Source organism: Merops nubicus, unplaced genomic scaffold, assembly GCF_000691845.1.
Source record: "Merops nubicus isolate BGI_N331 unplaced genomic scaffold, ASM69184v1 scaffold17663, whole genome shotgun sequence".
In the NCBI taxonomy this organism is placed as follows: Eukaryota; Metazoa; Chordata; class Aves; order Coraciiformes; family Meropidae; genus Merops; species Merops nubicus.
In genome coordinates, this window is record NW_008601194.1 from 31,178 (window position 1) to 58,950 (window position 27,773).

Here is a 27,773-nt window from a genome sequence, read left to right on the forward strand (position 1 = left end):
AGGAATGTGGCCTGAAGGTGTCTGATCCCATGTGACTCCAGACATGGGCCCACAAAGTCCCCAAGTACTCCAATTTTCCTTTTACTAAAAATATTCCAAGACTTTTATATTCTTAAAAAGTGGATTTGTAGAGATGTCTGAATTAAGCATGGACAAGGAAATTAAATTTAAATAGCATATATTTCTCACATCTTCCAAGACCATAGGATGAAAAATATTAAGGTATGAGTCTTTTTCATTCAAGGAGAAAACAAAATGCCTTTAATATGCTTCTGGTGTTTCAGACTGAGTGCACTATGTGCACAGTGTACAATTACAGAGCGCCTGACAGTCTGTGTCTAACAAATGCCATATTTACTTCAATTTTCTAACACCATCCTAGGAAGACAAATATTTGAAGGGTTAGAGAGAGGTGGCTACAAACAGTCTTCAAGGGAGAATGTGCATATGCATGGCTTTGTGTGTGCACATTGCAGTAGAGGAAGGGCAAGAAGGACTTAAACATTTAGATGTAGTTATGCCAACTTTCTTCGATTCATGTTTAGCTAGTAGGGAAATACTGATGTGCTCTTGCCATCTGAAGAGCCTGATTCACTGAAGGATGTTTTAGGGAGTGCATCCTGAAATGGGGAGAGAAAAACCCTCAGGAAAAAGAGAAGCAGAGCCTGTAGGGACGCTCCCAGGAGTTCTCCCGTTGGAACAAGATTACTTTTCTCTCAGATGAGTGTAAGAAGTCTTGCTGTTGCCATTTTGACTTGTAATTCTGCAGAGGACCCAGCTGAGCCTGCCACTAACGACTCAAAGAATCTACAGCCTCTGGAGCTTTTTTTACTATACTGCAACAAAAGCCATGTCTTGCCTTTCTTGTAGCATTAACAGAACGCAAAACCTGAACACCGGAGCCTACTGAAGAAGGAGATTTCACACCCACCTATCCTCACACAGCATTTCCTCCCTTTGGAGTCCCACTTTAATTTTCCTGCTGTTGTGAGAGCCTCAGAGTTATGTCTAACTCGTGAGGTGGTGCCTGAAGGAAGCCTGTTAGACTTGCTTTGGCTTTGTGAGTCTGAGAAAACCTAGGCTCTGCCATGCAGAAGTAAGCATTCAGAGAGCAAATACAGCTATCGGTCACAGTGGCAGGCACAAGGAAACATCTGCAAACTGATGCTAGTTGGGAATGCAGCTCACTGTCACCATGCTCGTCTTATTGAATTAGTTCTAGCACAACAAATAGTATTAAATAACTGACTGTTAACATGGCCAGCATTTCCAATTGTCTCTAAGAAATCTGCTTTCTAAAGATTTTCTATGCACTAGTAACATGAAGTAGAATTGCTTTGCTGTCTTAGGTTCGCCTATGGCAATGTTTCTGTCTTGCAAGCCTGTTTGAGATACAGCATCCACTTCTTTTCTCCTAAGGAATTTCTTGATGGATTTTTCACTCCCTTTTTACTTACCCTGTCCTTACAATACTCATGTTGTAGCTCGTTTTCATGTGATAGGGTACTGGTACCTTCTGGAAGGCTAAGTAAGTCTCTTTTCCTAGTGATTCTATGTCATTACTTATATGTTCTATATGTGATAAAGATAAAACACAGGGAGAAATGAACTGAATATCAAATAAAATTTTAAATCAGATTAAGTAAATTTCTGATCTAGTGGTCTTTACAGATTGTCTCATTTAGGGACAGTTTAAGAGTGATGGTATTTATCTCTGGAAAAGAACCATAAATCTCTCATGAGGACACCCTATAGGTGGCATCTATCTGGACTTCTGTAAAGCCTTTGAGTTGATCCCCCACAACATCCTTCTCTAAATTGGAGAGATATGGAATTGATGAGTGGACTGCTCAGTGGGTGAGGAATTGGATGGATGGTCACATCCAGAGGGTAGTGGTCAGCAGCTCCATGTCCAGGTGGAGATTGGTGACAAGTGGTGTTCCTCAGAGGTCTCTTCTGGGACCAGTGCTGTTTAGTATCTTCATCAATGACATTGTGAGATTGAGTGTACCCTCAGCAATTTGCAGATAACGCCAAGCTGAGTGGTGCAATTAATATGCCAGAGGGACAGGATGCCATCCAGAGGGACCTGGACAAGCTTGAGAAGTGGGTATGTGAACCTCATGAGATTCAACAAGGCCCTGCACCTGGGGCAGGGCAATCCCAGTATCAATACAGGCTGCGGGATGAAGGAATTGAGAGCACCTCAGTGGAGAAGGACTTGGTGCTACTGGTGGATGAAAAACTGAATATGAGCCATCAATGTGCTCTCATAGGCCAGAAGGCCAACTGGGATACATCAAAAGTGTGTCCAGCAGATCAAGAGAGATGATTCTGCTGCTCTGCTCTGGTGGGACTGCAGTAACCACTTGGTTACTGTGTTCATCTCTGAAGTTCTCAGCACAATAAAAATCTATTGGAGCAGCTCCAGAGGAGGGCCACAGAAATGGTCAGAGAGCTGGAACACATCTCATATGAGGACAGGCTGAGAGAATTGGGGTTGTTCAGCCTGGAGAAGACAAGGTTCCAGGGTGACCTTGTTGCAGACTTTCAATACTTAAACGGGGCCTCTAAGTAAGATGGGGACAGTCTTTTTAGCAGGGCCTGTTGCAACAGGTTAAGGGTTGATGATTTTAAGCTAAAAGAGGGGAGATTTGAATAGAGAAAAGGAAGAAATTTTTACAATGAGGGTTGGTGATACAGTGGCACAGGTTGCCCAGAGATGTGATCATTGCCCCATCCCTGGGAAAATTCAAGGTTGGGTTGGATGAGGCTCTGAGCAACCTGATCTAGTTGAAAATGTCCCTGCTCACTGCAGGTGAGCTGGTCTAGATAACCCTTAAATGTTCCTTCAAACCCAAATCTTTCTATGATTCTAATATAAAAACAGTACTGCATATTAACAGGTTCTAAACCAATAACAAGATTCTGAACTTTTTCAGTTTAGACGCTTTCTAGTTTCTAAATTAGTCCCCAAACTGAAGAAAAGTGAAGTAGATAATATCATATCTTCTGAATTCAGTAGCGGATGAATATATCAATGAATTTAACATGGTGAAAGCTTCCAAACTGCAAGATAATTAAGTAATGTCAGGAATTAATTTGGCTATGATTAGTTGAAAATCCGTATATGCAGAATTCAAAACTAGTTCAGACTAGTAATGACAAAGGTTCAAAAGTTCTTCCCTGGATGTCAGGTGCAAGGTCAAAGAACTTGGGCATAACGTGCCAAAAAATGTAAGCGTTCTCGGAAATGTGTTTTAAAGTGAGCTTGGCTCAGTCCTATTCTTAGCAGACAAATATTTGCTTAAAACTGCTGCCTTGACATTGATCTGCAGGAAAACCCAAAATTTAAACTCTGGCTTCACCATTACTTCTGCAATAATAACATTAAATAGAACATTCCTATGTTTTCCACATCTTTAATGGACAAGAGAGGTGGAATGCATTAGTCTCAACTGTGAATTGCTGGTCCAACTGCTGCACAGGCTTTTGTACAAAACTGAATGTTTCAGTACTTACAATCAAACTCCAAGAAGCTTTGCCTGGGCATTTTTATTTAAAAAAAAAAAAAAAAGCTCAATGTCAAAAGCTCCATTTCAAACTTCAAACTGTGTGGAGAATCAGTCTTAAAACAAAACCTTTTTAAGAGGTGAACCTTGCTGCTCTCCAGATCTTTTCTTTCCTTTGAGTGCCTGTCAATATGTTTCCTCTCCTACCTTTGTTTCCTTTACATCCCCAAAGGTATAAAACTTTCTAGATTGTTTTCAAGCATTCCTCTTACATACTGTTTGAGGAAAAAATAAAATCTGTGTCTTTTTTTTCTTCCATCCTATCTTTTTTAAAAGATGTTATCAAACCTAAAACGTGCCAATGGAAGCAATTTGTTTCTTGTGGTTATAATACTGTTTACAAAAAGTACTCTTTGAAATTGAGGTTTAGGGAAAGGCATTTGTTTCAGGATTATATGAAATACTAATAGGACAAAATGAAACTTATCTGACACTGAAATCCTTATTTTTTAATTTATTTTTAAATAAGCATTATTCTTTCCAGTTTGCATGTTTTGATGCAAAGGCTACCTAGGATAACAAAATAAATTTAATTTTCTCCATTAGCTACCAAATATCTTACAGTAGAAATGACCTGCATATTTGTGAGGCATTATGCTTTTAACATATAGTTACTGAAAAATAAGTCGTTTTTTTAAATGATAATGTTTTTTACCATACTTTTCTTGAATAAAAAAAATTAGAGATGGGGAATTCCCTGTTGGTGATGATTTTTTTTTTTTACATAGTTTTTCCCGTGTAAAATTTCTCTCATGTAATTTTATTAATTTTTTTTTTTTTTTTTTAGGCTTTACACCCCCTGGGATGGATAGGTCATCTCCAGACAACAGTCCAGTCCATGGCCTGTTACGTCAACCCTCCATTACAACAGGAGCCAACATCCCTATTATAACAGAGCTAGGTAAGGAAAGCTAACATTTATCCTTTCATGTGCATTTTCATATCTTTTTCCCACTTCCCTTGTTATCCAGCCTCAGGAAAATTACCTATACTGTAACTTACACTGTCTTTTATTCTGATAACTGTTTTGAATTACTTTCTGTAAAGAAAGATTAGTGACCATTGTTTCACTTTATTTGAATCACTGAAATATATTACTCTCTTTCCTTCGGGTTTTCTCCATTTTCTTAAACAATCTATCAGACAAGATGTTTTTTTACACAGTGTAACAAATAAGCAGGGGTCTTTGGGCTAAGATTAGAAAAAAAACCACAGTAAGTATGAACAGACATTTCCTGTGCATTTAGTCAATAGCAAGAGGCCATTTGTTTATTTCTTCATGGTCCAGAACTGTTTAATTATGTGTAACCAAACTCTATATAACAGTATGAGACATTTTACTCCTGAGAATATGATGATGGTAGGTAACCAGGCTTTGATTTCCACTCTAGCTGTGGGTATTTATGTTGTCAAGTGGTGTCATGTGAAGTGCAGAAGCTGTTCTGCTTTTTCATGGCAAATACGAACTTGATTTGTGGTCCTTTGTCCTTTTATTTTCTTTTTCAGTTTTTTTTTTTTTTTTTTAGAGCCTTACCTGTCTTTTTCCCTTACTTTATTATCTTTCTGTACTTTCTTTTCCCCCTAAATACTTTACTTATTAGCTAAGCCTGGCAAACTTCTGCCTTTGGTTTCAATCAGTCAGGAAAAAAACAGTGGAACCCACATTCTAATGATAACTGAACTGGGTAAGAAGTGCCTTTTTCCTTCAAATCACTGTCTTATTTTCTGTTGTAGTTGTTCTTACTGTCATCAGCTTTTCCTTTATTTATCTGGCTGTAGCAGAGGGGCTACCCTCATGGCACTGCTTTGAATGTGTTTTATTTGTGGTTCTGGTTGAAACTGACTGTCTTGTTCTGGCCTTTCTTAATGATTTTTTTTTTTTTTCACGCAGCATTAGTAAACCTTTGATCACACTCGCCTGACCTGCGGCTGTTTTCATAGCACCTTCTCACCAATTCATTTTCTTTGGCCTGGGGCCCCACCTTCCAGGCCCTCCCTCCCCACCCACCCCCAGTTTTTCTCTCCTTGTCTCTCTTTCTCTTTCTTTTTTTGTTATTTCAGCTTATTGTCAATTTGGTGGACATGCCTTAGAAGTTCTCACAGAAAGTTAAAGAAGAAGTAAAAGATTGTAGAAAGACAGCCCAGCAACCAACAAACCAAACCCCAGCATCACACTTCCCCTTAAGCTATTTGTTTGTTATTTGGGGGAGCAGGCCTCTTCCCAGAAGCTCAGATTTTGAAGCTGTAAAAAAAGCAGACAAGCTTCAGCATTGATCCCTCTCAATAAAGACAACTCTTGCCAGCTTTTGTGAGCAGTTTGATGAGCATTTTCTATGGCACAGCACCACACATTTGAGCCCAGTTCACCTAGCCCAGAGACCTTTTGTAACAACCTGAGCATGCTAACCTGCATCAGGCAGATAAAGATATTGAGGATAAAACCACACTTGCAGAATTCACATTAGATTTGTACTACCTTGGAAACTGCACCATACACAGCTAGCAAGCTGGTGTCAAAGCTATGTATTAGTTTGCCACATGTAAGTTGAAAGAAAATGCTACTGTCAATAGTGCCTACTCTGAACTAGCAAATTAAGGCACAAGCTCTTCAAAAAGTAGATTCTGAAATTATACATCAGGCTCTGGAGAATAAACTGATAGCCATTGTACAAATAAAAGTGTATTATGCATATTGATGTTTGCTAGGATGAAATTCTTCTGAGTCCCAAGGCAGAACACGTCTCCTTTTACAAGGCTGAGGTGTTAACATTTTCATGGTTCAAGGAGTGGGAAGGAAGGATTTTAAATCCTACTTCAGCTCAGGTCCTGACTGACTGATCATGGCCAAATACTGGCTCAACAAGGCTCTAAATAGAGGATAACAATTCTCATCTCTTTTAGACAGCTATTGTGAGGCTTTATCTATAGTTGCTCATATGTTGTAAGCTAAGCATGGCAAGCAAAGTAGTATATACAGCTTGGAAAAGGAACAAATGGAAAATGAAACTGCATAGGAAAGGAGATCAGAACAGCAGGCAGAAGAGTTTCTAGCTAAGTTCAGAGCCAAAACCTGATGAAGTATACAGCAGCTCTCATGTTGTTTTCAAGGCTTACTGGGTTGACTCAGGAGATGTGTTCACATTGGGAACTGGGACATGGACAATGTGTGCAGTTTCAAATGCTGAAAAAGTTTCTTTATTTCCTGTCCTTGCATGAGAACTGAAATTTTAATTTGTCATTTAGTAAGTTAAAGAGTATTTCAATGGCATAGCTAAGCAGTCTGTTCTTTCATGCCTGAGGACTAATGTGGAAATAAAATATTTCATGAAATAGGATCCACTTGATACACTGATCTCAATAAAACAACTGGGTTTTTTAGTGGGATGAGGTGGAGGCAGAGAACTTAACTGTGGCAATGAAATGTCAGAGGAAGTCTAAATAACAAATATTACTTTATTTGGGCTTTTTTGTTAAAACAGCCTGATGCAAAACCTTTTTCAGACTAGCTAATATCGAATTTTTAGCTAAGGAAGTGAAGTTATGGAGACAGATACTTGAGCAAAAGGCAGTGCTGCAACAGAATAGCTGGAGTATTGCTCATTCATTCAGATAGATGCATGTTAAAAAGACAGTTTATCCTGTTTTCTGCCATATATGCATTAACACCACTCCAGTGAGAATCAAAGCAGCAGGTCTAACAGATGCCCATGGACTATATCAGAGTTTTACAGACAGCCTTTATTTTACAGTGGGGTTCTGACTTGGTATCTTGTGATAACATTTCATACATGTATACAGCCTTAGTCACTGTACCTGTACAATGCCAAGATTGTCTCAGTATATAAAAAAAGCATCATATATCTCATTTTGAAGTGCAGGCAGCTGATGCCATGAAGCTACTTTTACAGGAAAGTGATAGTCACCTCTCAAGGGCAAGAGAGTCACCTCTTCTGAGCAAAATAACGATCAACAGATTTTTAAATGCACATTTGCACATCCATCTTGATTTTATTTTCAGTGACGTCAAAGACTCAAGTCTGTGTTTCCAGACATATGCTGTTTCTTTTTCTTTCTGAGTGTGTAATGTGTAAGGTCACACGCTGGTTACCCAAAAGCTCTTTATAATTTTATCATTATTGTTATTTTCAGTAAATGATTCAAATGTTCAGTTCTTGGACCAAGATGATGATGATGATCCAGACACAGAATTGTATCTCACACAGCCCTTTGCATGTGGAACCGCATTTGCTGTCAGTGTGCTGGACTCTCTCATGAGCGCAGTAAGCAAAATCTTTTCCCACTTCCTTACATCAGACTTATTGTGAAACAGTATGAAAGCATAGTCCCTTTTCCACAGGTGGTCAGGAAAAGACACTTTTCTCTTAGATGTCAAGAGAATTTCAGAGCCTAAATGAGGTTATTTTTTAGTTGGACACAGAGACCTTAAAACAACTGAAATATCGAGGATTACTATGAGGCCTCAAGTTTAGAAGCAAAGAGTGTCATGTTAGGCTTTAAGGATAATATTTTCCAAAAAATGCTGTTTCTCCCTCCTGAAACCCAGACCCAAATTCAGTGTGTCAGACCCTGTGCTCACCATTCATGTCAGACAGAATCAACCATGTTTTAAGCTCTGAATTTCCTGTAGTCATGAACAATGCTCTGAGCATAAGCACCGGGGGAAACTGATAGAACTATATGAAAGGCATTGTACACATTGTGTATCTTACACTTGTGTGAAGAAAGGTCATCATCTTTTTCACATAAGTTGTCTTGTGAATGAAAACATAAGTGCATACCAGAAACTATGGATGGTAGCCTTTGATTATGTCTACATTAGGGTTTTTAGTTTGAAGCCATAGTACAGTTTAGAAGCAAATGATTTGATCATGCTCATTTTCATCCTCCCTTCATTTGTATTGGTTAGGTTTTCAGACCAGTCTTGCTCTGTGTAAGCTGCATGTCCTTCAGAAGGACCTTAAGCTCTGATAGATGTAGCAAGGATATACTCTTTTTTTAAAATTTGAGCGTAGACTTTCCGAGCTCTCCATGGAATAAAGCTCCACAGTGCTAGGAATGATCAGTTGTAAATTCCACGTAGTATTAGAAATGAGCAAGCAGATTTCCTTAAAAAAGCCAAGTCTGACCACCTAAATTAAGAATGAAACTTTTTGCTTTTAAGAAAAAATCAGAGTGAGCTTTATTATTTAAAATTTTATTTGTATTTCATATTTATCTATCTGTATTTAATATTTTTGTTCCTTTCTGTATTCCTTTTTTTATCCACAGATTAATATTATCTGTCTACAATGGTAAAATTTTATTCTAATGCAGCCTAGGACTTTGCAGTAAACTCAGAAAATACTTTTTTTGAAACTTGCTTTCCATATTTTTGCAAACAAGACAAATTCAGAAAGCCTAAACAAGCACACTTAAATGTTGTACCTTCTCTAATTAAAATCTTTCTGTATAAAATATTTAGCATCTTCACATTATAAATGGGAATAATTTAACGTGAAGGTTTGAAATTGTTATCTTGAGAGCTGTTTATCTACTCACATCATTATCTAAATCAATGTTCCTGAATGAATGGCTCAGTAGGGCACTTCTAGAATCTAGGAAAAAGTAGGATTAATTTTTCAAATTGCTACTGGTATTGCTACAAAAAAAAAGCAAAATGTTGTGGACACCACTGCTTCCTTGTGCAAAGGTAAATTATAGCAACGCAATAAGGATTATGAGGAACATGACAGTTCAGAAATTTTTATTTGGAACTCATCATATAGCCTTGATAATATTTTTAGTTATTGCTAGCTTTTATTAACTTTTAGTTTTTGACAACCTACCCCTCCATTTGTGCAATGCCTTTCTTCAGCAGAGTCTTTTTTTCAAACATTTTCACATCTAAGTGGTCATATTATATAGCAAGGACAGTGCAGCCCGAAGCCAAAGAAGTAGATATGATAACAAGAGTAGAAAATTCTAACTTAGAAAAAATACTAATCAAGAAGACAAGCCAAGGATTCAGTCAGTTAGAATTGTTCACTATCCTGTCTTTTCTTTTAGCCCTTCACATATTGGTGGCAGTGTTATTTTCTCTTTTATTCCTCAAAGGCCTAGTAAAGAGATGGAAAACTACAATTCTCCTTGAGCCTTCAGAAAGTGTAAAGTGTGGAGATGTCTTCCCTTTACTATCCCTACTCTCATAGGAAGGATATATTCTTTCATTTCTTCTCCAAGCAAAAGAGCATTTCTCACTCAAACTAATCTACTTGCACTATAGTACCTTTTTTATTTTTTATTTTTTTTTTTTTATTTAATACGTTTGATTTTAGGTACCTGCTTGTATTTATTCTGCCTAACTTCAAGCCAGTGCCGGCAAACTGAACCCAAAATCCTAGTTAAATTGTGGTATCTGCAGTGATGCTTTTATCCTATTAATTGCACAGGAGTTCCCAAAGAAGGAAATTACACTGTGCTGGCCTATGCCAGCTTACTTTGAGACAAGGACATAGTTCATTATTCCATTAATTCAGTGATTTAGGGTTTTTTATTGCTTAATTTTTATAGAAAAAACTCTGACTTATGTTCCCTGATATCTCTGGAATCAATTCCTTATATGGTCTACAATACAAAGGTACAGTGCAGGTCTGAGATCAGAAAGTAGAGTATTGCCCACACATACAGCTTTTTTCTCAACTGCAGGCAGTCTGAAACATACATACGTATGTATGTATACAGACGTATAAATACAGAAAAGCAGATACAAAATATACTAAAAAATAACTAAACTATTCAGTTATTGAATTATAATAATTAAACAGTATTAATCAGTTTAAAATTATTATTTGCTTTTATATACTTTTATATATTTTTTATATTTATTAGTTTTATATAGTTTTATTAATGTAGAAGTAGTGGACTAAACCCTGCTCATGAATCACAGCTTGTAAAATACATTGTCACTTTCTGATTCAAATCTGAATGCATTTTGCTAGTTTAGTGTTATTTCCTATGAGATGACATATTGGGTATTTTAAATTTGAAATTGTCTATTAAAAAGCTTAATGAAGTTTACTTTTCAAACTGCTGTCTACAGGCTATCCATTCCACAAGCCTGTGGTTCACAGTTTGAAGATCATTGCTCAGAAGCTCAAAAACTACACTGTATTTTTCATGCATTGGTAACAGTGGTCTCTCCAGGCATTGGTTAAAGTGCCTCATTGTACTCTGTGTGGAGCCTGCAACCATGGTTCATCTTTTATGTGTGGCAGTGGCTATTGCTAAATTGCTCCAGCCAATCATTATTATGTCTTTGAAGAAACATCTACTACTGCCATCAGAAACTTGAATGATATATTAATAACTGGTTTGGCATAACATATGTAAACTCAAGGAAATCATATATGTAGTCTGTCAGTCTCAAGGTGGCACTGCTCCTGAAAAGCAAAGCACATTCTCATCACCAGAGTGAATGGGACTAAAAACCATGGGATTGGAAGCACCATTTAAAGAATGTGGATGTTTAGTGAAAAGATTATCTTCAGCTATGAGAACATTACATGACATCAAATAGTTTAGAGAGGCAAATTTTTGAGAAGTACTTTTTCCTTTTCTGGGTCTTGTTCAGATAGTTATTCCAGAAAGATTTTCTGAGGAAGCCAGTTTTATCAACGCATTGTACCTTCAAAGCTTTGAAGAACTGGCCTGAGAGCCAAATCTTCTCTGTTATTCCTTTTGACATGGAAACTGTGAGAACCACAGAAGTTCTGGCAGGTTGGCATCCCTCCCATACATACTGCTGACGACAGACTTGGTATACAATCAGAGTGGTGCCGTTACAGGCAAGGAACTTCAGTACCAGATTATACCCTTTCACATTCGATATCTTAGAGTTTATTTGCTTGTCCTGGATCTTTAAGTCTTGATTTTTGTTCTGTAATACTACATTCTACAGTTTACTCATATTAAAAAAAGCATGCAGAATGGCAGACAATAGTTAAACCAGTTAAAAATAATTTTTTTCAGTATATCTTCTACTTAAGAGTTCTCCCTCAGGGATCCTCACAGTCTTGTTGATATAGAAAAGAAACTGTTCTAATCTATGATAGGGACATTTTGTAACACAAGACTATCTTTTGTCCGAGTCTGTTCAGGGGATTAGCAAGCAGTGTTTTTTAACCTGAAGTGTCCCAGACTTCTTTAAAGTTTGGATAGTATTTTGAGAATCAGTAGATTTTCAAACTGTGAAATGCTGTAATTTTCTGGTGCTGATTCTGTCTCAAAGGCCCTTTTGTTATTGGTATAAGTTACTGATGTTATTTCAGTTATTCCTCAGGTTTGGATATGTATTATTCATTCAACAAAATACCTCGAACAGAAAAAGGAAAGCAAGTTAAAATATTTGTCTGAAAGCAATGCTGAAAACTGCGTGCAGCAAAGGGGGACTATTCTTGAAAGAAATCCATGAAAAACCACTAGCAAACAGAAAAAAAAATGGCAAATATGACTTGGAGAATGACAATTTTAGAGTAATTCTAAATGAAAGGCAAAATGCTATTAAAGTTAACGCAATGTTTTTAAAAGATGTGCTAATTTTCCGTTAAATTTTCTGTAAAAGACCAATTAGTTTAAAAGGTTTGACAGTATTAACTGCAAAACATAAGCACTCTGGTAATTATACTTTTTAAAATGATTGAACAAAGGGGAAAGCATCCTCGAAACACGTGAAAGAGCTGCACTAAAATTCCAGATCATGGGCTAGGTGGCACTGCTAGCTCAGGTATCTGTGTCAGAATTTCCTTGCTGTTTACCCCGTTTCAGCGTCTGTGAGGGGTTTCATTTTTTTCTGTGTTTAGACTGCACCTATTTCACATTCTCATTCTGATTATAGCGGTCACACTCATGTCCAGTAGGGGGTTCAGTTAATGGCAGTAGCAAACAAGTATTTCCTCAGTTAGGATTTTATAGTCAACGAAAGGGGTTCACTACCATCACTGGAAAGTGTCTTGTTACTTTAAGTACAGCAGCACTTTTCCAAAGATATTTTGTAGACCATTTTCTTATAAGTACTGGCATATTCAGGCCATGTACCCTCCTACAGAGCAAGTGGAAGAACACTCTCAAATTAATTCCATTGTATTATTATTCCAAAAGAAATGGACATCAGCCAGTTGAGCTCTTTGGTGTTCCCCAGTTCAAGCTACCAAGAAGTAATGGGAGGAATCTCATTTTTGTGATAATCAAAGGCAAGAATAGATGGGGTTTTCCTGAGGAGTGATAAATACATTAGTACAAGAGGAAGCAACCCTATTCAGCAGAAGTTAACAAGTTACAGCTTCCTATTCACCCATCCCTTCTTGGTTGTAGTTAGGCATTTTCTGATTGGTTGCAATGCCAGAACAGTCCATCCTGAAAGCTGGAATCTTTTCACTTATTGATGGCAAAAACTCCAAACCCATCATTTGGCTGCAGTCATCCATCTAGTTAAATGCTGACATCCATATCAGTCATGGAGTGAAACCCAAATTAAGCCATTGTTCCAAGATAAATGTTGCCTCCTTTGCTAATAACTGTCTTAGCTTTTGCCTTAGCATTTGTCTAGCAGTGGGAGGCCTTTCTCCAGTGACAGCATTCTATTCTATCGACAATAGACATGATTCTTTTCTCATTTGCATCAGTTTCATAGTAGAGTATGACTTCCAGAGTTATTCCTGGTTAGCACATGACATAAGTCAGAATTGGGCCCATTATGTCTTAATTGCACTGGGGGATGGAATGGGGACATACACACATACTTTATTTTATTTGTATTAATAAGTTTGTGACGGGTGCCTGACTTGATACGTTATTTTACTACTACTTAAATTTCTCACTTTAATATGAGATCTGTAGTAAAATGAGTGATATGGCTACAGTATAATTTCTTAGGATATCATGCTCTACTGAATTTACAGTGAGCTGTAATTGTGTACTTGCACAGTACAGAATTCAGATGAGCTAAGAGTATATGTGTTTAAATCTTGGATTCTGTCTATAGTTATAATTTGAATTACAGAGTAAAGAGAGAGAAAAAGTTGGAGATCAGTGAAGGCTGGCCTGATGATTCCTCCTAAAGAGTAATAAAATTATCAGTACAATTTTAGACTTTTGTGTGTTTTAGCAATCACTGCAAGTCAGCAGTCTATAAAACCAGGCTATTTTACACAAACCAGCATCCATCAGTCTTAGAGTAGGTGAACACTTCCTACCATAATTGGCCTCATTGTAAACCAGAGTTGAAAAATCTACCAGTATAGATATGCTTTGCTTTTGTTTCATGTTCTTCTGTCTTGATTTATAGATGCAAAACTGAGAATAGTATTTTTGAGTAATACTAAATATCATTACTTAGAGAAGAAAGAGGAATTCAAAATGATGAGTAAAAGAGTAGGGAAGGCATGGACGAAGGTACTGTTGCAGAAAATCATATGGGTTTGTGGAGATATGTGCTTAAAGTACCGTATAAAATATGTCAAAGCACATTTTTACTGAATGGGCTTTTCCAGCTTCTACAGTTGCAGTGCCTCCAAACTCTAGGTGTGGCAGAATTGGCTTTATATCCATGAAACTGGTGTCAGGTAAAATTGCTGCCTAACTGCAGGACTAAAGGAATCGTGCTAAATATTTTAGTTCAGAGTGGTACATAGTACATACTCACAAAGAATAAAAAAAGAGGTTAAACTTAATGCTGATTTAAAAAAAAAAAAAATAAATAAAAATTATTTATTTATTATTCTGAGCACTTAACATGTTGAAGTAGGACAGCACAGTGTGAAGAGTTACCAAAGAGGGCAACTCTGATTTTCACCTCAGGGATGTCAAGAAAGAAGTACTTGAAGAATAAACAATCACACCTTCTTTCTCACCACAGAAATTCTTATTAAGCATCATGTAATCACTCCAGACTCCTGCAAGGGGTCACACTGATTTTTTTTTATGTTAAGAAAGTTTTGAGTATTATACTTGAATTGTTACACAGTGCATCCACATATGTAAGAACTGATTTGAGAGTAGCTGTTGTTTTAGACTAACTAAATCTTCCTGAACCTCTGCTAATGTCAGATAACTCTTACCAGTACACTATGTATTTAAAATATGTAGTGCCTTACCCAGGCTAATTTAAAGTAATCGGAGTTGATGAGATGCGAATATTTGCTTTAGGGCATGTATAACAATAACAATATGTTCCTCTCATTTTGATTTAGTCAACAGGTGAATGGCATATATGCCTATGTAAAGAAGTAGAGAAGCTTGAAGTTATGAAACTTCAGCGTAACAATGAAAAGCATTGCTGTGTAGAATTAATTTTCTCCTGTTTTATCTGTCAGCTCAAGTCAACAATAAAACTGAAGTTTCATTATAGAAAGAATGAATATCAAAGTAACATGGATAGGAAGCCAGTTCTGATGTTTGATCTCAGGATAAAGTATTTCAACTTGTACCTCAGTTTACCCATGTATTGAATACAATTATGTTATAGGGCTAGAGCAATGAATTTCATTGAAAAGTATTATTTTTAAAGAATTATCTTTGGACAACAAGCACTATTTGAGAATTCGGTATTAATTTTTACTTGGTTGGATTGTAGACGTTTGTTCCAAGCCCCAAGTTCAACAAAAGTCACAAATCTAGTAATGGAATCCACAAATGCAGTAATGTCAGTCCTCTGTACTCTACAGTGAGCTCATTTTTTTCTTGTATGTCTGACATGCTTGCAAAGCTTTGGAAAACAGATATTAGGGACATTGTAAGTGAAGGTGTCTCCTTTTTTTGTGCAATGTTTTTTTTTTGCCCAGCACATTACATTGCAGATATTTAATTGAGTATCTCTGAACTATACTGGTATACTTTTAAGTGAACTTGAAAGTCATTCATCTGGCATTAAATTAATATTTAAAATACCCATTGTTTGCCTGACAGACCAGCACTGCTACAGACACTGGCAAAATGTCAGTGTGAAGTAAATCTTCCCTAATAAACCACACTTACCCTATACCCTAGAGTTTTTTAAAAGGACCACCAGGATCCAAAACTCATCATACATTTATCTGGAATGAACTCAAGATGTTTAATTGATACATGCTTATGTCTGAACACTGTCAAGTCTTGTAATAAGATGTTTAGTACAATACATTGGTTAGACTGCTAGAGTCCAGCCACAGTAATAAGTAATGACATTTGCAGCACAAAGGCAGCTCCCCAACGAATTGGTGACAAGAGTAAAAAGGCAATCTAGCCTGTGTAAGCTTTAAATGTGGTCTGAATTTTACAATTACATGTCCTAAAGCCTATTATTAGACATGAAGGCAGCGAGAAGGAAAGCAGTCATTGCATCACTACTAACACCAATTATAGGAAACATAAATCATTCAAATTTTTGTGCTTTAATAAAAATCAGCCTAAATTGGTGTTTAAAAAGATCTAGTATAGGACCCTAATGGGATAGAAGAATATAGAGTAATTGGAGGCTGCTGTCTTTTCACTTTCTATATAAAATTATTTGAAGAGACAGCCAAGAACTTTAAACAGCAGAAACCCAGAAAAGTTGTAATTTGGATGTCTTCAGTTGTGACTTTAATGGTGTTTGCTTAAAGAGCTTTCTTTTATCTTTGCAGACATACTTCAATGACAATATTCTCACACTGATACGGACATTGGTAACAGGAGGAGCCACCCCAGAGCTGGAAGCACTGATTGCTGAGGAAAATGCATTGAGAGGAGGTTACAGCACGCCCCAGACACTTGCAAACAGGGACAGGTGTCGAGTTGCTCAATTGGCTTTGTATGATGGGCCATTTGCAGACCTAGGGGTAAGATCATGAGGGAAACGTAGGACCAAGGCTGCTCTGCAATCTATTTGTTTTCTCTCAGACTGAATTAAAAATCTATCTCAATTAGTGAAAAAATTCTATTAGTTAATTTAATAGCCCTTTTGATTCATTTGACAATTCATAGCACAGGGTGACGGGTCTGCTCTTATCCTTTGTAGGAGGCTATGTGAATTCCCAGACTCCTTGCCTGGATATTTCATATAGAAAATCCTGTGGCACTTCTTAGTTGTCAGCTAAAGAGATGGATGAGCTGAGTTGGATGATATTCTAACAATAATATATTGTAAACATGAGCAGTATCTATACTTTTGTTGGGTTTTGATAAGCTTATTTAGTCTTTCCACGGAACTTCCAATTCTTGCTTAAAATATGCTTATTAGCTTGAAGACAAAGCTGTAAGGTTTAGTTTCTGCTGTTTCTGGATGAACTGAAATCCTTGCAAAATCCTAATTTTCTGGCATTTTGACTCCACCATCGTAAGAATGAAGTAAAAAAACCCACCAAAACCAAACCCAAATAAGCTCTTTAAAATGGTGCATTTGGATAAAAAGTATCTCAAAACATTTTCTGGACCAAATCTTGTAATCTTGATGCAAATTCCAGAGCACTCACATTGCTTTGATGATGATGAAGGATTTGATATTTCTTAAATTAACCTTGTGTTCACCAGCTCTGTTCCAAAAGAACGGAGTAGCCTGCTTCACAGAAATTACAGGGAATCCCAGTTTAAGGATTAAGGGTGACACGAGTACACAGACAGAAGTAAACAGCCTTTCAGTTCATGTAGAAATACATTCATAGCTGAGACTAACAGCTCATCAAAACACTTGGGCATGCAGCATAACATTTTCACAAATAAAACAAGCAGCACCAATCTTTCAAATGCTATTTTGCCAGAGCTTCACTTGTACTACATCAGTAAGGGCAGAATGCATTAATGCTCTCTGTTACTTAAGAATCAATATTTTAGATATGCAAATTATCAAATCCAACCTTTTTTTAGTTAAAGTATTTTATATTATTTATGAAAAGTGGCATTAATATCATTGTTATATTTCAATGGGAGATATTTTATTATCCTTTTAACCTCTAAGAACTCTAATTTCTGTCTTGCTCCCCAATTAATTTGTTTGTCTAGGTGGCAGTATGGCTACTGCATAAAAAGGGCTGGAAATATGAGCAATTTTAATATCATAGTTACGTGGTTAATGTAATTTGTAGAATATGCATTTTTTGGTACCAAACTTTATATTTCCAGCGTAAAGTCATTCATTCTTCTCAAATTACCATCATATCATGGACCAAGGCTCTCTAAAATAATCATCACTTCAAATAATTACATATTTGAAATAAAACTTAGATTAGTCATTTCCTTGGGTAGAAGATTCTCATTTGTGACAAACAAGAGACTGTCTATATGTTGTCCTTTTTGTACAGACTCATAATGAAAATCCTGTTCCCTAGCACTGTGTTAACAGAGAAAACAAAGGAAAAAAAAATCTGCTGTTCTCTCTTTTTTCCTCTTCTTTCGTTCTCCTAGGATGGAGGTTGTTATGGAGATCTATTTTGTAAAGCACTGAAAACATACAATATGCTTTGCTTTGGAATTTATCGATTAAGGGATGCGCATCTAAGTACACCCAGCCAATGCACTAAACGGTGAGTCTAGTCTTTTAGAATAGCTTCACTATTCTTAAATCTTCTCAATGAGGAAGATCCCAGTGCCTGTAACTAATCTGGAAAAAAAAAAGCTTTCTCAATTTTCTACATAAACTTGCCACAAAAGCTAGCTCTTTGAGGACTTCATGATGACTCTTAGCTGAGTTTAAATCATAAGCTGGATATCATAGCATAGGTTTTAAGCTAATTTTAATAAATAATGAAAAAAGTTTCTTTTCAGAATATATCTTTGATTTATGATGATCCACTGCTTGCATACAAGGAAAGGACTTCAGGTTGCTTATATCAATCAGCTGTAAACTACTGGATAATAATTTAGGTTATAGTAGAGTTTATGTAGACTTCTTTTATTTTGGATGCTCAAAAAATATTCCTGCAGGCTTCCCATTGGTACTATCTGTATCTAATCATAAACCCTTCTCTTGTTAGGCTGCATTTTTACTCCAGTAGCACCAAGGATGACCTCGATGCTTTAAATACAGCAGACACATTTCCATCTTTCCAATCAGAAGGCCATTTAGCAGCTTACTTGAAATATGTCTTAATTAAGTGCCTACTAGATATATGCATATGGAACCATACAAGAACTATCACAAATCTACCATCTGTTACTCCTTCATTCTCTACAAAAAGCATCATTATTGGGTGAACGTGGCAACAAGAAACCCTGCAGCCCAACAAAGTGTTTTTTTCTATAATGAACTGGACAAAATGGGTGGAAAAAATTGTCTTCAGCTTAGTTTTACACTGTACTTGTTATACTTGGGATTATTTGTTGGATTAATAAGTGAATTCTGTCCTGGAGGCAGCTAAGACAGATTTCTTAAGAGCATTAAACTAATTTGAAAAGAAGAAGTTGTGAGCTTCATGATCAATGTTTGCTCATTTCTTGCTTGGACAGAAAATGCCTATTGCCTTGCTGAAATATGTTTTTTGTGTACGAAGAAATATAGCAGCAGGGTGTATAAACCCTTCCTACTCTGAAAGAGGGTTGAAGATGGTGATTCTTGAAACTGATAGTTTTTATTTTAGGCCTGTAACATATACTTAGCAATGCTGGATTCTTGGATATACAGATTTCTCTTTATAAATGCTCTTTGAGGCTATGAATGTATATGTGGTTAATAAAATTAACCTTACTACTAACTTTTGCTTAACGTCATGTACAGTCACAATCCAAACAATTTGATCTATTGCAGTGTATATATGTAGTAAATATGTATCTAAATAGAAGTGCACCTAAAATCTTCCTCTCCCTGCTTTTCAGACATTTTTAAAAATACTGTTGTTAGTGGATATGTTACTGTTTTTTGTCAATCTGTAAATTTGTTTGCTAGAGTCATTACTCTATAGTGCAGCTAAAGAAAGGAGGGTGATGTGTATGGCATCTTCTCTGAAAAATCATAATGTAAATCACTTGAAGAACATTCTAGTCAGTATGTCTCTGCAACAGAAAACATACAAAAAGTGATAACTGATATCTGAAGGTCTTAAATCATAGTGGGTATTATGTGAGCTAAAATTAGGTACAAACTGAAGGAAACAGAAATGCAAAAATCTGGGTAAATGTTCAAGACATAACTGTAGAAAATTTTTTTAGTACAAATCTAAACCTGCTTTCTTTCTCTTTCTTTTTTGCTTTCTTTCTTTCTTTCTTTCTTCCCAGTTATGTTATCACAAACCCACCATATGAATTCGAGCTTGTGCCGACAGACTTGATCTTCTGTTTGATGCAATTTGACCACAACGCTGGCCAGTCCCGGGCCAGTCTTTCTCATTCCTCCCATTCCTCCTATTCTTCCAGCAAGAAGAGTTCATCAGTTCACTCAATCCCATCAACAGCAAACCGACCGAACCGCACCAAGACCAGGGATTCCCGGGAAAAACAGAAGTATGTGCAGGAAGATAGACTTTGATATGTGTACCTGCTTCCACTGTGTGAAACTTGCATTCACCACCCATTCTCCCCAATTAATGTTTCCAGCAGTAGTGTTCCCTGTTCTCCCATGGAATTCTCCCTTTTTGTACACATATTTTTGCATATGTATGACAGTGTGCATGTGATTGTCATTTTATTTCACCACCATAAAACCCTTAAGCACAACAGCAACAAAGCAGACGGACCAAAAGTTATTTATGATGCTAGGGGAGAGAGAAAAATTCTGAAGTCATAGGCACACTGAAAACATAAATAATTCACTGCAGTTACTCTACGTATCAGAAAACAGATGATATTTAACATGAACACTTGCTCTTGATGTCAGAGTTACACAAAGAAAGTAATTTAGTGCAGAAGTGTTGATGTACAGTGCTGTAGGTTTCTTTTATATTCATATTTACAAGAGTTGCTACATGTATTTGAAGCTTATAAAAGTAACACATTTAAGAAAAAAAAAAAATCCCTGCTGATTTTTCACTCTCAAAGCTTATATTGGTATAGAATTTACACTCTTTGTATAGATTATTGCTACATACCTTCTTTATACCAAAGTAATATCAGGGACTTTTCTGCTTGTTTAAAGACTTTATCTAAAATACTAGCCTTTTGGAAATAGCATCTTTTCCCTTTTAACACTGAAATTGTCTGGGTGTGGAGTTGTAAAACTCCAGTGGTTTAATTTAAGTTTAGTAAGAGTCTAATTGCATACTAAATTATTATTCTGTGTATTTATACTGCCACATGAATAGCTATATTTTTCTTTCACTTTTGACATTTAGGATAAAAAGCCATATGTATCATAAATATTGGATGTGAGTCATTAAAAACTGCCTTTCTGGGACTTTTGCGTCTTTAAAAGGTGAATTAGTCGCCTTATGTACAGAATAAATAATGCTGAGAAAAGAGCAAGCATTTTTTCTATGCTTATGTATCAGTTCTCAAGGGATTTAGTTCCTTTCCCCAGATGGTAGTTTAATTTTTCCAAGTTAGAGTGGTGGTATAAAACTCGCAAAGAAAGTCCTAATATGAGAAGATCCTCCAAAAATACTTCTCCATGTTCCATCTGGTTCTTTTCTACATGTGCATGCCAGAACACAGGAATACAGGGGAAGACAACTGAGTGCCTTTAAGGTCTCTCCCATCTGGGAAGAAAAGGTGCTGTGCCCTAGAGAGCTAATGAGAAGAACAAGGAGGCTGGGTAGAAATATTCACTGTGCTGAGGCATCATGTTCTAGGCATTTGCCACAGTCAGGTTCTTGCAGATTCTCACCAAAAACACACATAGCCAAACAAAAATTGTGGCATGGAATTAAATTATATAGTGATAAGGAACCAGTCCTAGAAAGCCATAGAAATGATAGTTCAAGTTTGGGTTTTTTTTTTTTTTTTTTCTATTTCATATGACAACTTTTTGAAAGCTAGAATTAGTTCTAGGTCTTATGAAGTTTCCCAGGTGAGGGAGTACAGAAACACATACCACCTTCCCTGGCTACCCAGCAAGAAAGCATGCAGACAGAAAATAAATATTTGGATGTGGGAGTGTAAGCATTTTAACTGCCAACCCAAAAAAGGTGCTTTATGGTTAGTGTTGTTTTCTACCTTTCCCTTTCCCAAGCATGATAATTTTGAAGATTTGCTTGCTGTGTGAATTGACAATGAAGCCAAGCACTTTTACTGACAAAACCTCAAACCATATATGTGGGCTACAGAGAGTACCACTGTGCAGTGTTGTTATGCATAATGATTGGAATATATGTGTATGTGTGCATTCAACTGCAGCTGTAAGTCCTATCAGTGAAATACATTGCAAATTATGGATGATCCCCTACAAATGAATCTATTACAGTTGCTCTTCACTCTTCAGACAAATTTATGTGTTTCTTTTTGCAAAGAAAGTTATCGTTCTGCCCTAAGAATATTTGTTACTAAAAGGATGTGCCAGTTAAAGTGCTCAACAGGAAATATGACAGTTTAAAAGCATTGTAAAACTTACATAGCTTACTTCTTTTTCTAAAGTGCAACAAGGATGAATAGAATGGGCCAAGGTATGACAATTAATGGTTCTGCATGACCTAGCAACTGCTGTGGGTTTCCTTCTATAACTTTGTCCTTGTGAAAACTTGTGAAATTAAAAAAACAAAACAAAACAAAACAAACAGTTACAAACTTTATTCAGTTATTGGTTTGGTTGGTTGGTTGTTTTGTTGGTTTTCTTTTGTGGTTTTTTGTTTTGTTTGTTTTTTGGTTTTTTTTTCCTCCAAACCAGAAGTCAAACTGGCTGCTGCTGCTGCTGCTGTTGCTCAACCCTGTATTATTTTTTTTCCTCTCATCTGCTTGCCTTTCTAATTGCACGTGTCCTTTTGTAAACACCAAGGTTCTTGCTCAGTGAAGATGACTACCCTAGTGCAGACATTAAGTTCTCATTCCTCACTCCAATTCCTTTCCTACCTTCCTTCCCCTTCCTACTCACCTGTCCCCTGTGTATGTTCATGAACATCTTTTTATGTTGGAAATATGTTGAAGATAGTCAAGAGCAGTTATGCATTTTGGAAGAATATTAATGGCTTTGACACCAAAATGCTTTTTCCATTAATGTTTTATCTGTTTTCCATTTAGCAGAAGAAGGAAGGGTGTTAATACGAAGCCACTTGTCACATACTACATAATGAGTTTATCCAGAAAAATAGTATTTGTATAACTGTGCAGCTCAGATAGTAAAAATATAAACAGCATACATTAGAGAAGCAACTTGTCTATTTCCTGAGCAAAAAAAAAGGAATATCTAATATGGATGCAAATCTGAAGTCTTCAAATCATACTGAAGTGTAATTTTCCTCTGTCTTCTGTCCTAAAGTTGGAAGTCTTAAAGCTTTGATTTTTAGTTACACTGTGTGCAATTTTTACTGCTAACTAAAGTCAAATTGATCAAATAGTGATTGAAGTGATCAAACAATGATGAAGACTTTCTGATATGGATATACTGATGAAATTGGAATGTTGGGCATTGCAAGTAGAGGAATGCGTGAATCAACTATGTTACATTGTCAAAATTTTTTATATTGAAATGTAACAGGAAATCTATTTTTTCAGAGGCCTATCCAAAGTCAAATATTCTTAGTAACTACCCTTATTAGGTTTTGAAGTGGAAAACCATCACCAGTGTCAAGAGATAATATTTTAGAGCTTTAAATGGAGGTCCTGCCACTTTTATCTGTCCCAGCAAGTTTTGACATGGAAATTACGTTCTTAGTAACTTTGTTGATCTGAACATTGACACAAAATCATTTCTAGCAAATTTGCAAGTATTTGGAATGGGTTTCCACTGGCAGTCAGGCATTTTCCAGTGAAATTCCCATTGTCAACAATAAGAATTTTGCTAGTTTAAAAAATAAGAAATCACCAAGAGCAAGTCCAGCGTAGCATTTTTGTCCTTTTGGACTTTTGTCCGAAACTTTAGTTGCTTTGGAGGAAAATAAAGACCTTCAGGGAAAGTCAGAGTAGTTTCTTCTCTCCCTCCTTGCAAATTACTTACTGGCTGTTACATGTGAAAAATAATAATATACCAAACAAAGAATTGCTGAGCAGGTGGGTGGAGAAACTCTCATCACTTTTTTTCTCATATAGAAAGAAATTGCATGGGAGAATTTCAGCTTAGCTGTAAATAATCTGCCTATGTGGAGGCACACAAATACATATGTACAGACTCATTTGAAACTGCAAGCGTCACAAAAGAAAAAAAAAAGATTTAAAACAGTTGTAAAATAACCTGGGACAATGGTGACAATACAGATTGGACAAATCTTTGTGGCATGTTTAGCTGGTACATTCGTTGCCTTTGCTTAGAAGAGAGGGTGTTTCACAGTGACTTTTATTCAAATGTGATTACTCAATCCAGAATTAGTAGCAGAAATTTTAAAGAACCAGCACAATAAATCTGTTGGAGAGAATTGCTAGAGTCTTACACAGTTGAAGAAATCTGTATTTTTATCATTTTACTTTAGTTATTTATATATTTTTATGCTGTAAGGAACAGTCATCTGCAAGACATTAATTTTTATTTATTTGTAATGAAAGCATGAAGCCTTTAGAACCTTCATGAACATATGGGGATGCTGATAGCTCATTGCAAATACAAGTGTTTGAGGGGAAAGTAAATGTTTCTGCTTTCTGATGCATTAAGTTTCTTAGCCATTCCATCATCTCACAGGTTATTCTATCAAAAACAAACCCATCAAATAGTGTAGGAAGATCAGGGTCTCTCTTAACTCTTAAAAAAATAAAATAAAAAACTATGCCTGTTCTCACTATAACATAGAAACACAAATGTTAAGTCTCAGTATTCATATGGTAAAAGGGGAGAACCAGACTGAACATGACAAGGAATTAAAAATAGTTGATGAATATAAAAATATATGAAGTCATAAAAAAGGGTTTTCTGGACTGATTTAAAGGAAAGAAGAAGTAGTTAATTTAAGATACATACAAATCTGTAGTAGGACTTTAGAAGACATATCAAAGTCAGACTGTCAGCATAACAGAAAAGATTGAAACGTGTGTAAGAGATTCTAAAAGAACATTTTGTAATTAGGAGCAGAATATCTTAATGGCCGAGAGTAAAGATGACAAGTGTTGAGCTCACATTTCAAAGGTAAGTATAAAGGTTGATAGACTTCTACAGGAGATTCATCATTATGTGGTCAAAGACAGTTTTAAAAGCAGAAAAGGAACAGGAAAGTTGTAATGGTGGGTTCAAGCATTTGATGCTGGAAATGATAATGCCTGGATCAAGGTCTCAGCACTGGCAAAAAAAAAATTAAGCAAAAGAAATTACAACCTACTAGTTTAGTTTCTGCATTTATTATTTCTTTTCTGTATTTATTACTTGCTGGGAAATGGCAACAAGACACTAGATGTCTTTTTCATCAGCTCCCTGGATATGAGATTTATTGTAAAGATTAACATACATATAAATAAATGTGCTGTCTTGAACATACCAGGGAAAGCAGGGGAAATGGAAGTGCTTTACACTGTCTGCTGAGAAACACAGTGCAGTTCATCCCTGATCCTTAGCACTCATCCAATTCTCTCCTTTCTTGCTAGGAGATTGAATTAAGTTGAAGCAAGTTCTGTTTGTAAGGAAAGTTTGTACACCACATGTTAAAAAAGAAGGTAGAGATAAAAGTTTACAGTGCTTAACTTGCCTCAAAATCATTTTAAACACAAACCATTAGAAAACTGTTAGTTTGAAATTGTTTATGTGATCTTCCAAGGCTTTTAGAACATGATAACATCACACTTTACACTTCTCTGAAAGGTTAGTTTAATCGTAGATCACATAAAATTGGTTTCCACAAATGCATAATGGTTCATGTCTCACACTTGAACTAAATGGGTTTTTAAATGGAGCTGAAATTATTTTGATGTGTACACATTCCCAGATTTTTTTTTTTCTTACAACCTTACTTAAACCAGTCCCCATCAGGAACCATTCCCTTAAAGTCTCATTAATAATTCAGATGTTCTGATGACTTTAAAAGATCTATAGAATTGAGGGCTTTTTTTTTTCTTAACTGCTTGACAACAAGATAAATGAATGTAGAAAGAAGCGGTAGGAATCTGGCAAGCTGTAGATCATCTCTGAACAGATTGTAACTTTATCATTCTGTCAGGAAGAATAATTTAAAGTACTTAATCAGTTAGCTTCAGTGTGCAGAATGTAACATTATGAATTCCTATCGTCCAATCTGTTCAAATCAAAGGGAACTTAATTATAGTAGGTAAGAGAGAGAGATGGGAGATTGAACATTGTTCAGATTCAGGCAACTTTAAGGGGGCAGGGAACTATTTGCCCTGATCACAAATATCACAGATGAGTGGGACGTTTAAAAAAAAAAAAAAGGTAAAATACATTTTAGAAATCGACAAGAAAAACAATACAGTTGTTTTGTTTACCTTCAGTAATAAGCCACTAATTATTAATACAATTCCTTGTTTTTCAATTAGAAGTTTTTAAAGAGCATAGGCACAGGTGAAAAAAATAAGAAAAAAAGATGGATTAAACCCTCATGATTTTGGATTTTGTTGTTGGGGATTGGAGGTTTTGCCATGTAGATGCTTAAAATCAGTATCAAGTATGTGTGTTTAAATTTCATATTCACAAAAGTCACAGAGAAGTCCAGTAATTCTAGAAATCAAATTGGCTTCTTTAGAGGCCTTACCTTTGAAGCTAGTTGTTTATTTTTATGTATTTATGCCCATATATTTGTCCTTTATTCTTCTTGATCTTCCAGCTTCTATTTCTGTTTCACCTCCTGAGCTTTTGTTCTTGATCATTCGGTTTCTGAGATGGATTTTACTCTGCTTGTATTTATTTATTTATTTATTTATTTGAAACTGCACTTCTTTTACTCCTGCCCTGATTCCAACTCGGATAGAGCAGCATTTTTCAGTGATAAGCAAAAGCAGCAGTTTGTATTATGCAGCACTTCCTGCAAGACTCTAAATCTTCTGAAGTATTTTGGGTTCCCCATTGGAATGAGTAGTGCATACATGTAAAAGCAGCAGCTCTGATGTGCCCCAGTTGCAATATCCCATCCCCAGAATCATTTCTGGCCACTGCTTTGCACACCCACCTCAGGAATTTGGGGAAGGAGAGTGAGAATGGAGACCCCTGTTCACAAATGCTTGTCAAAGCACAAGCATCTGATGGCCATAAGCCACTCTAAGACCACAAGCTTCTAAGCCTTGGAGTAGAACTATCTGGTACAGCTGAGTACCTGTAGTTAAGAAATACAACAGTAATTGCTCTCTGAAGGGCTTAAGAAAATTACCTTTCCTTTTTTTTTTTTTTTCTTATTGTGAGTTTTAAGAAGATTTTTGTTTACACCTGTGTATGAACAATGCAATACAGTGCTTACAGTCATAAGCAGCTAGGGAATGGCTGCAATGCTGCAATCTCTCTCAGCATCCTCACTCCCTCCTATATTCCTCTCAGCTCACATTAAATCAGTACCATAAAAATCTTTCTATTTTAATGGAAACAAATACTGCCCAAAGGTGTAAAAGGAACTGCTTCCCCTTTAATCTACCTTTAAGGCCTTGCTTCTTTTGCCTTGCTGTTATGTATCACTACCAGTCCATTCAGAACTAACTTCAGTCATCTGCAGTGTCAGGTATGTTCCATACCCCTTCCCAAACTGGACAGTTCAGCAGTGCCCAAGTAGTCAGGTTGCTGAGTAGCAGTATAATGACCAACCCATGCTGGAGTGTAGCCATCTGGCAGTATGAATGCAAGCCCTGTTTATTCTATCACCAGCTGTGGAAAGTTCTTCTTTACATTCTCCTGCATGATACCAGAGCCAGTGGTAGCAACCACCCCACAGCTGAAATGGTTCAGAGAAGCCTCTGTCTCTTTATGTGCTCCTCTGAATATGGACTCACATGCTTTTCTCTGCGTTACCCTTGTCCCATCTGCTCTTTTTGGCTTCTCAGTCTAGCCTTTTATGTGTATCATTTTTTTCAATAAAGGAATCAGAGGGTGTTCATCTGAGCATGAAAAATAAAGAGCTCTCTTACGTTCAACAAGCAAGCTAGCATATTGACAGTTTTCTTTAGCTTCTACTATTAAATCTGCAAACATGTCATCCTCCTTTCATGAAAAGTATTTTCAGAGGTATTAATCTAATGCACTGTACTGCTAGTAATTAGTCA

The 27,773-nt window shown here is 36.3% G+C and overlaps 1 protein-coding gene across 4 annotated transcripts in view; it reads left to right on the top strand.

Moving 5' to 3' along the window:
- The window catches only part of LOC103770662 (calcium-activated potassium channel subunit alpha-1-like), a 57,696-nt gene that overhangs the window by 29,111 nt on the left and 812 nt on the right, over nucleotides 1-27,773 (top strand). For 2 of the 4 annotated variants that reach the window (XM_008937933.1, XM_008937932.1), the window contains exons 4-9: nucleotides 4,360-4,473; nucleotides 7,722-7,852; nucleotides 16,229-16,423; nucleotides 17,985-18,103; nucleotides 19,791-20,015; nucleotides 22,080-22,108. In XM_008937933.1, the coding sequence (XP_008936181.1) occupies nucleotides 4,360-4,473; nucleotides 7,722-7,852; nucleotides 16,229-16,423; nucleotides 17,985-18,103; nucleotides 19,791-20,015; nucleotides 22,080-22,108 (813 nt within the window). The remainder of the gene's footprint in view (nucleotides 1-4,359; nucleotides 4,474-7,721; nucleotides 7,853-16,228; nucleotides 16,424-17,984; nucleotides 18,104-19,790; nucleotides 20,016-22,079; nucleotides 22,109-27,773) is intronic. The other 2 variants (XM_008937934.1, XM_008937935.1) reach the window with 2 other exon arrangements.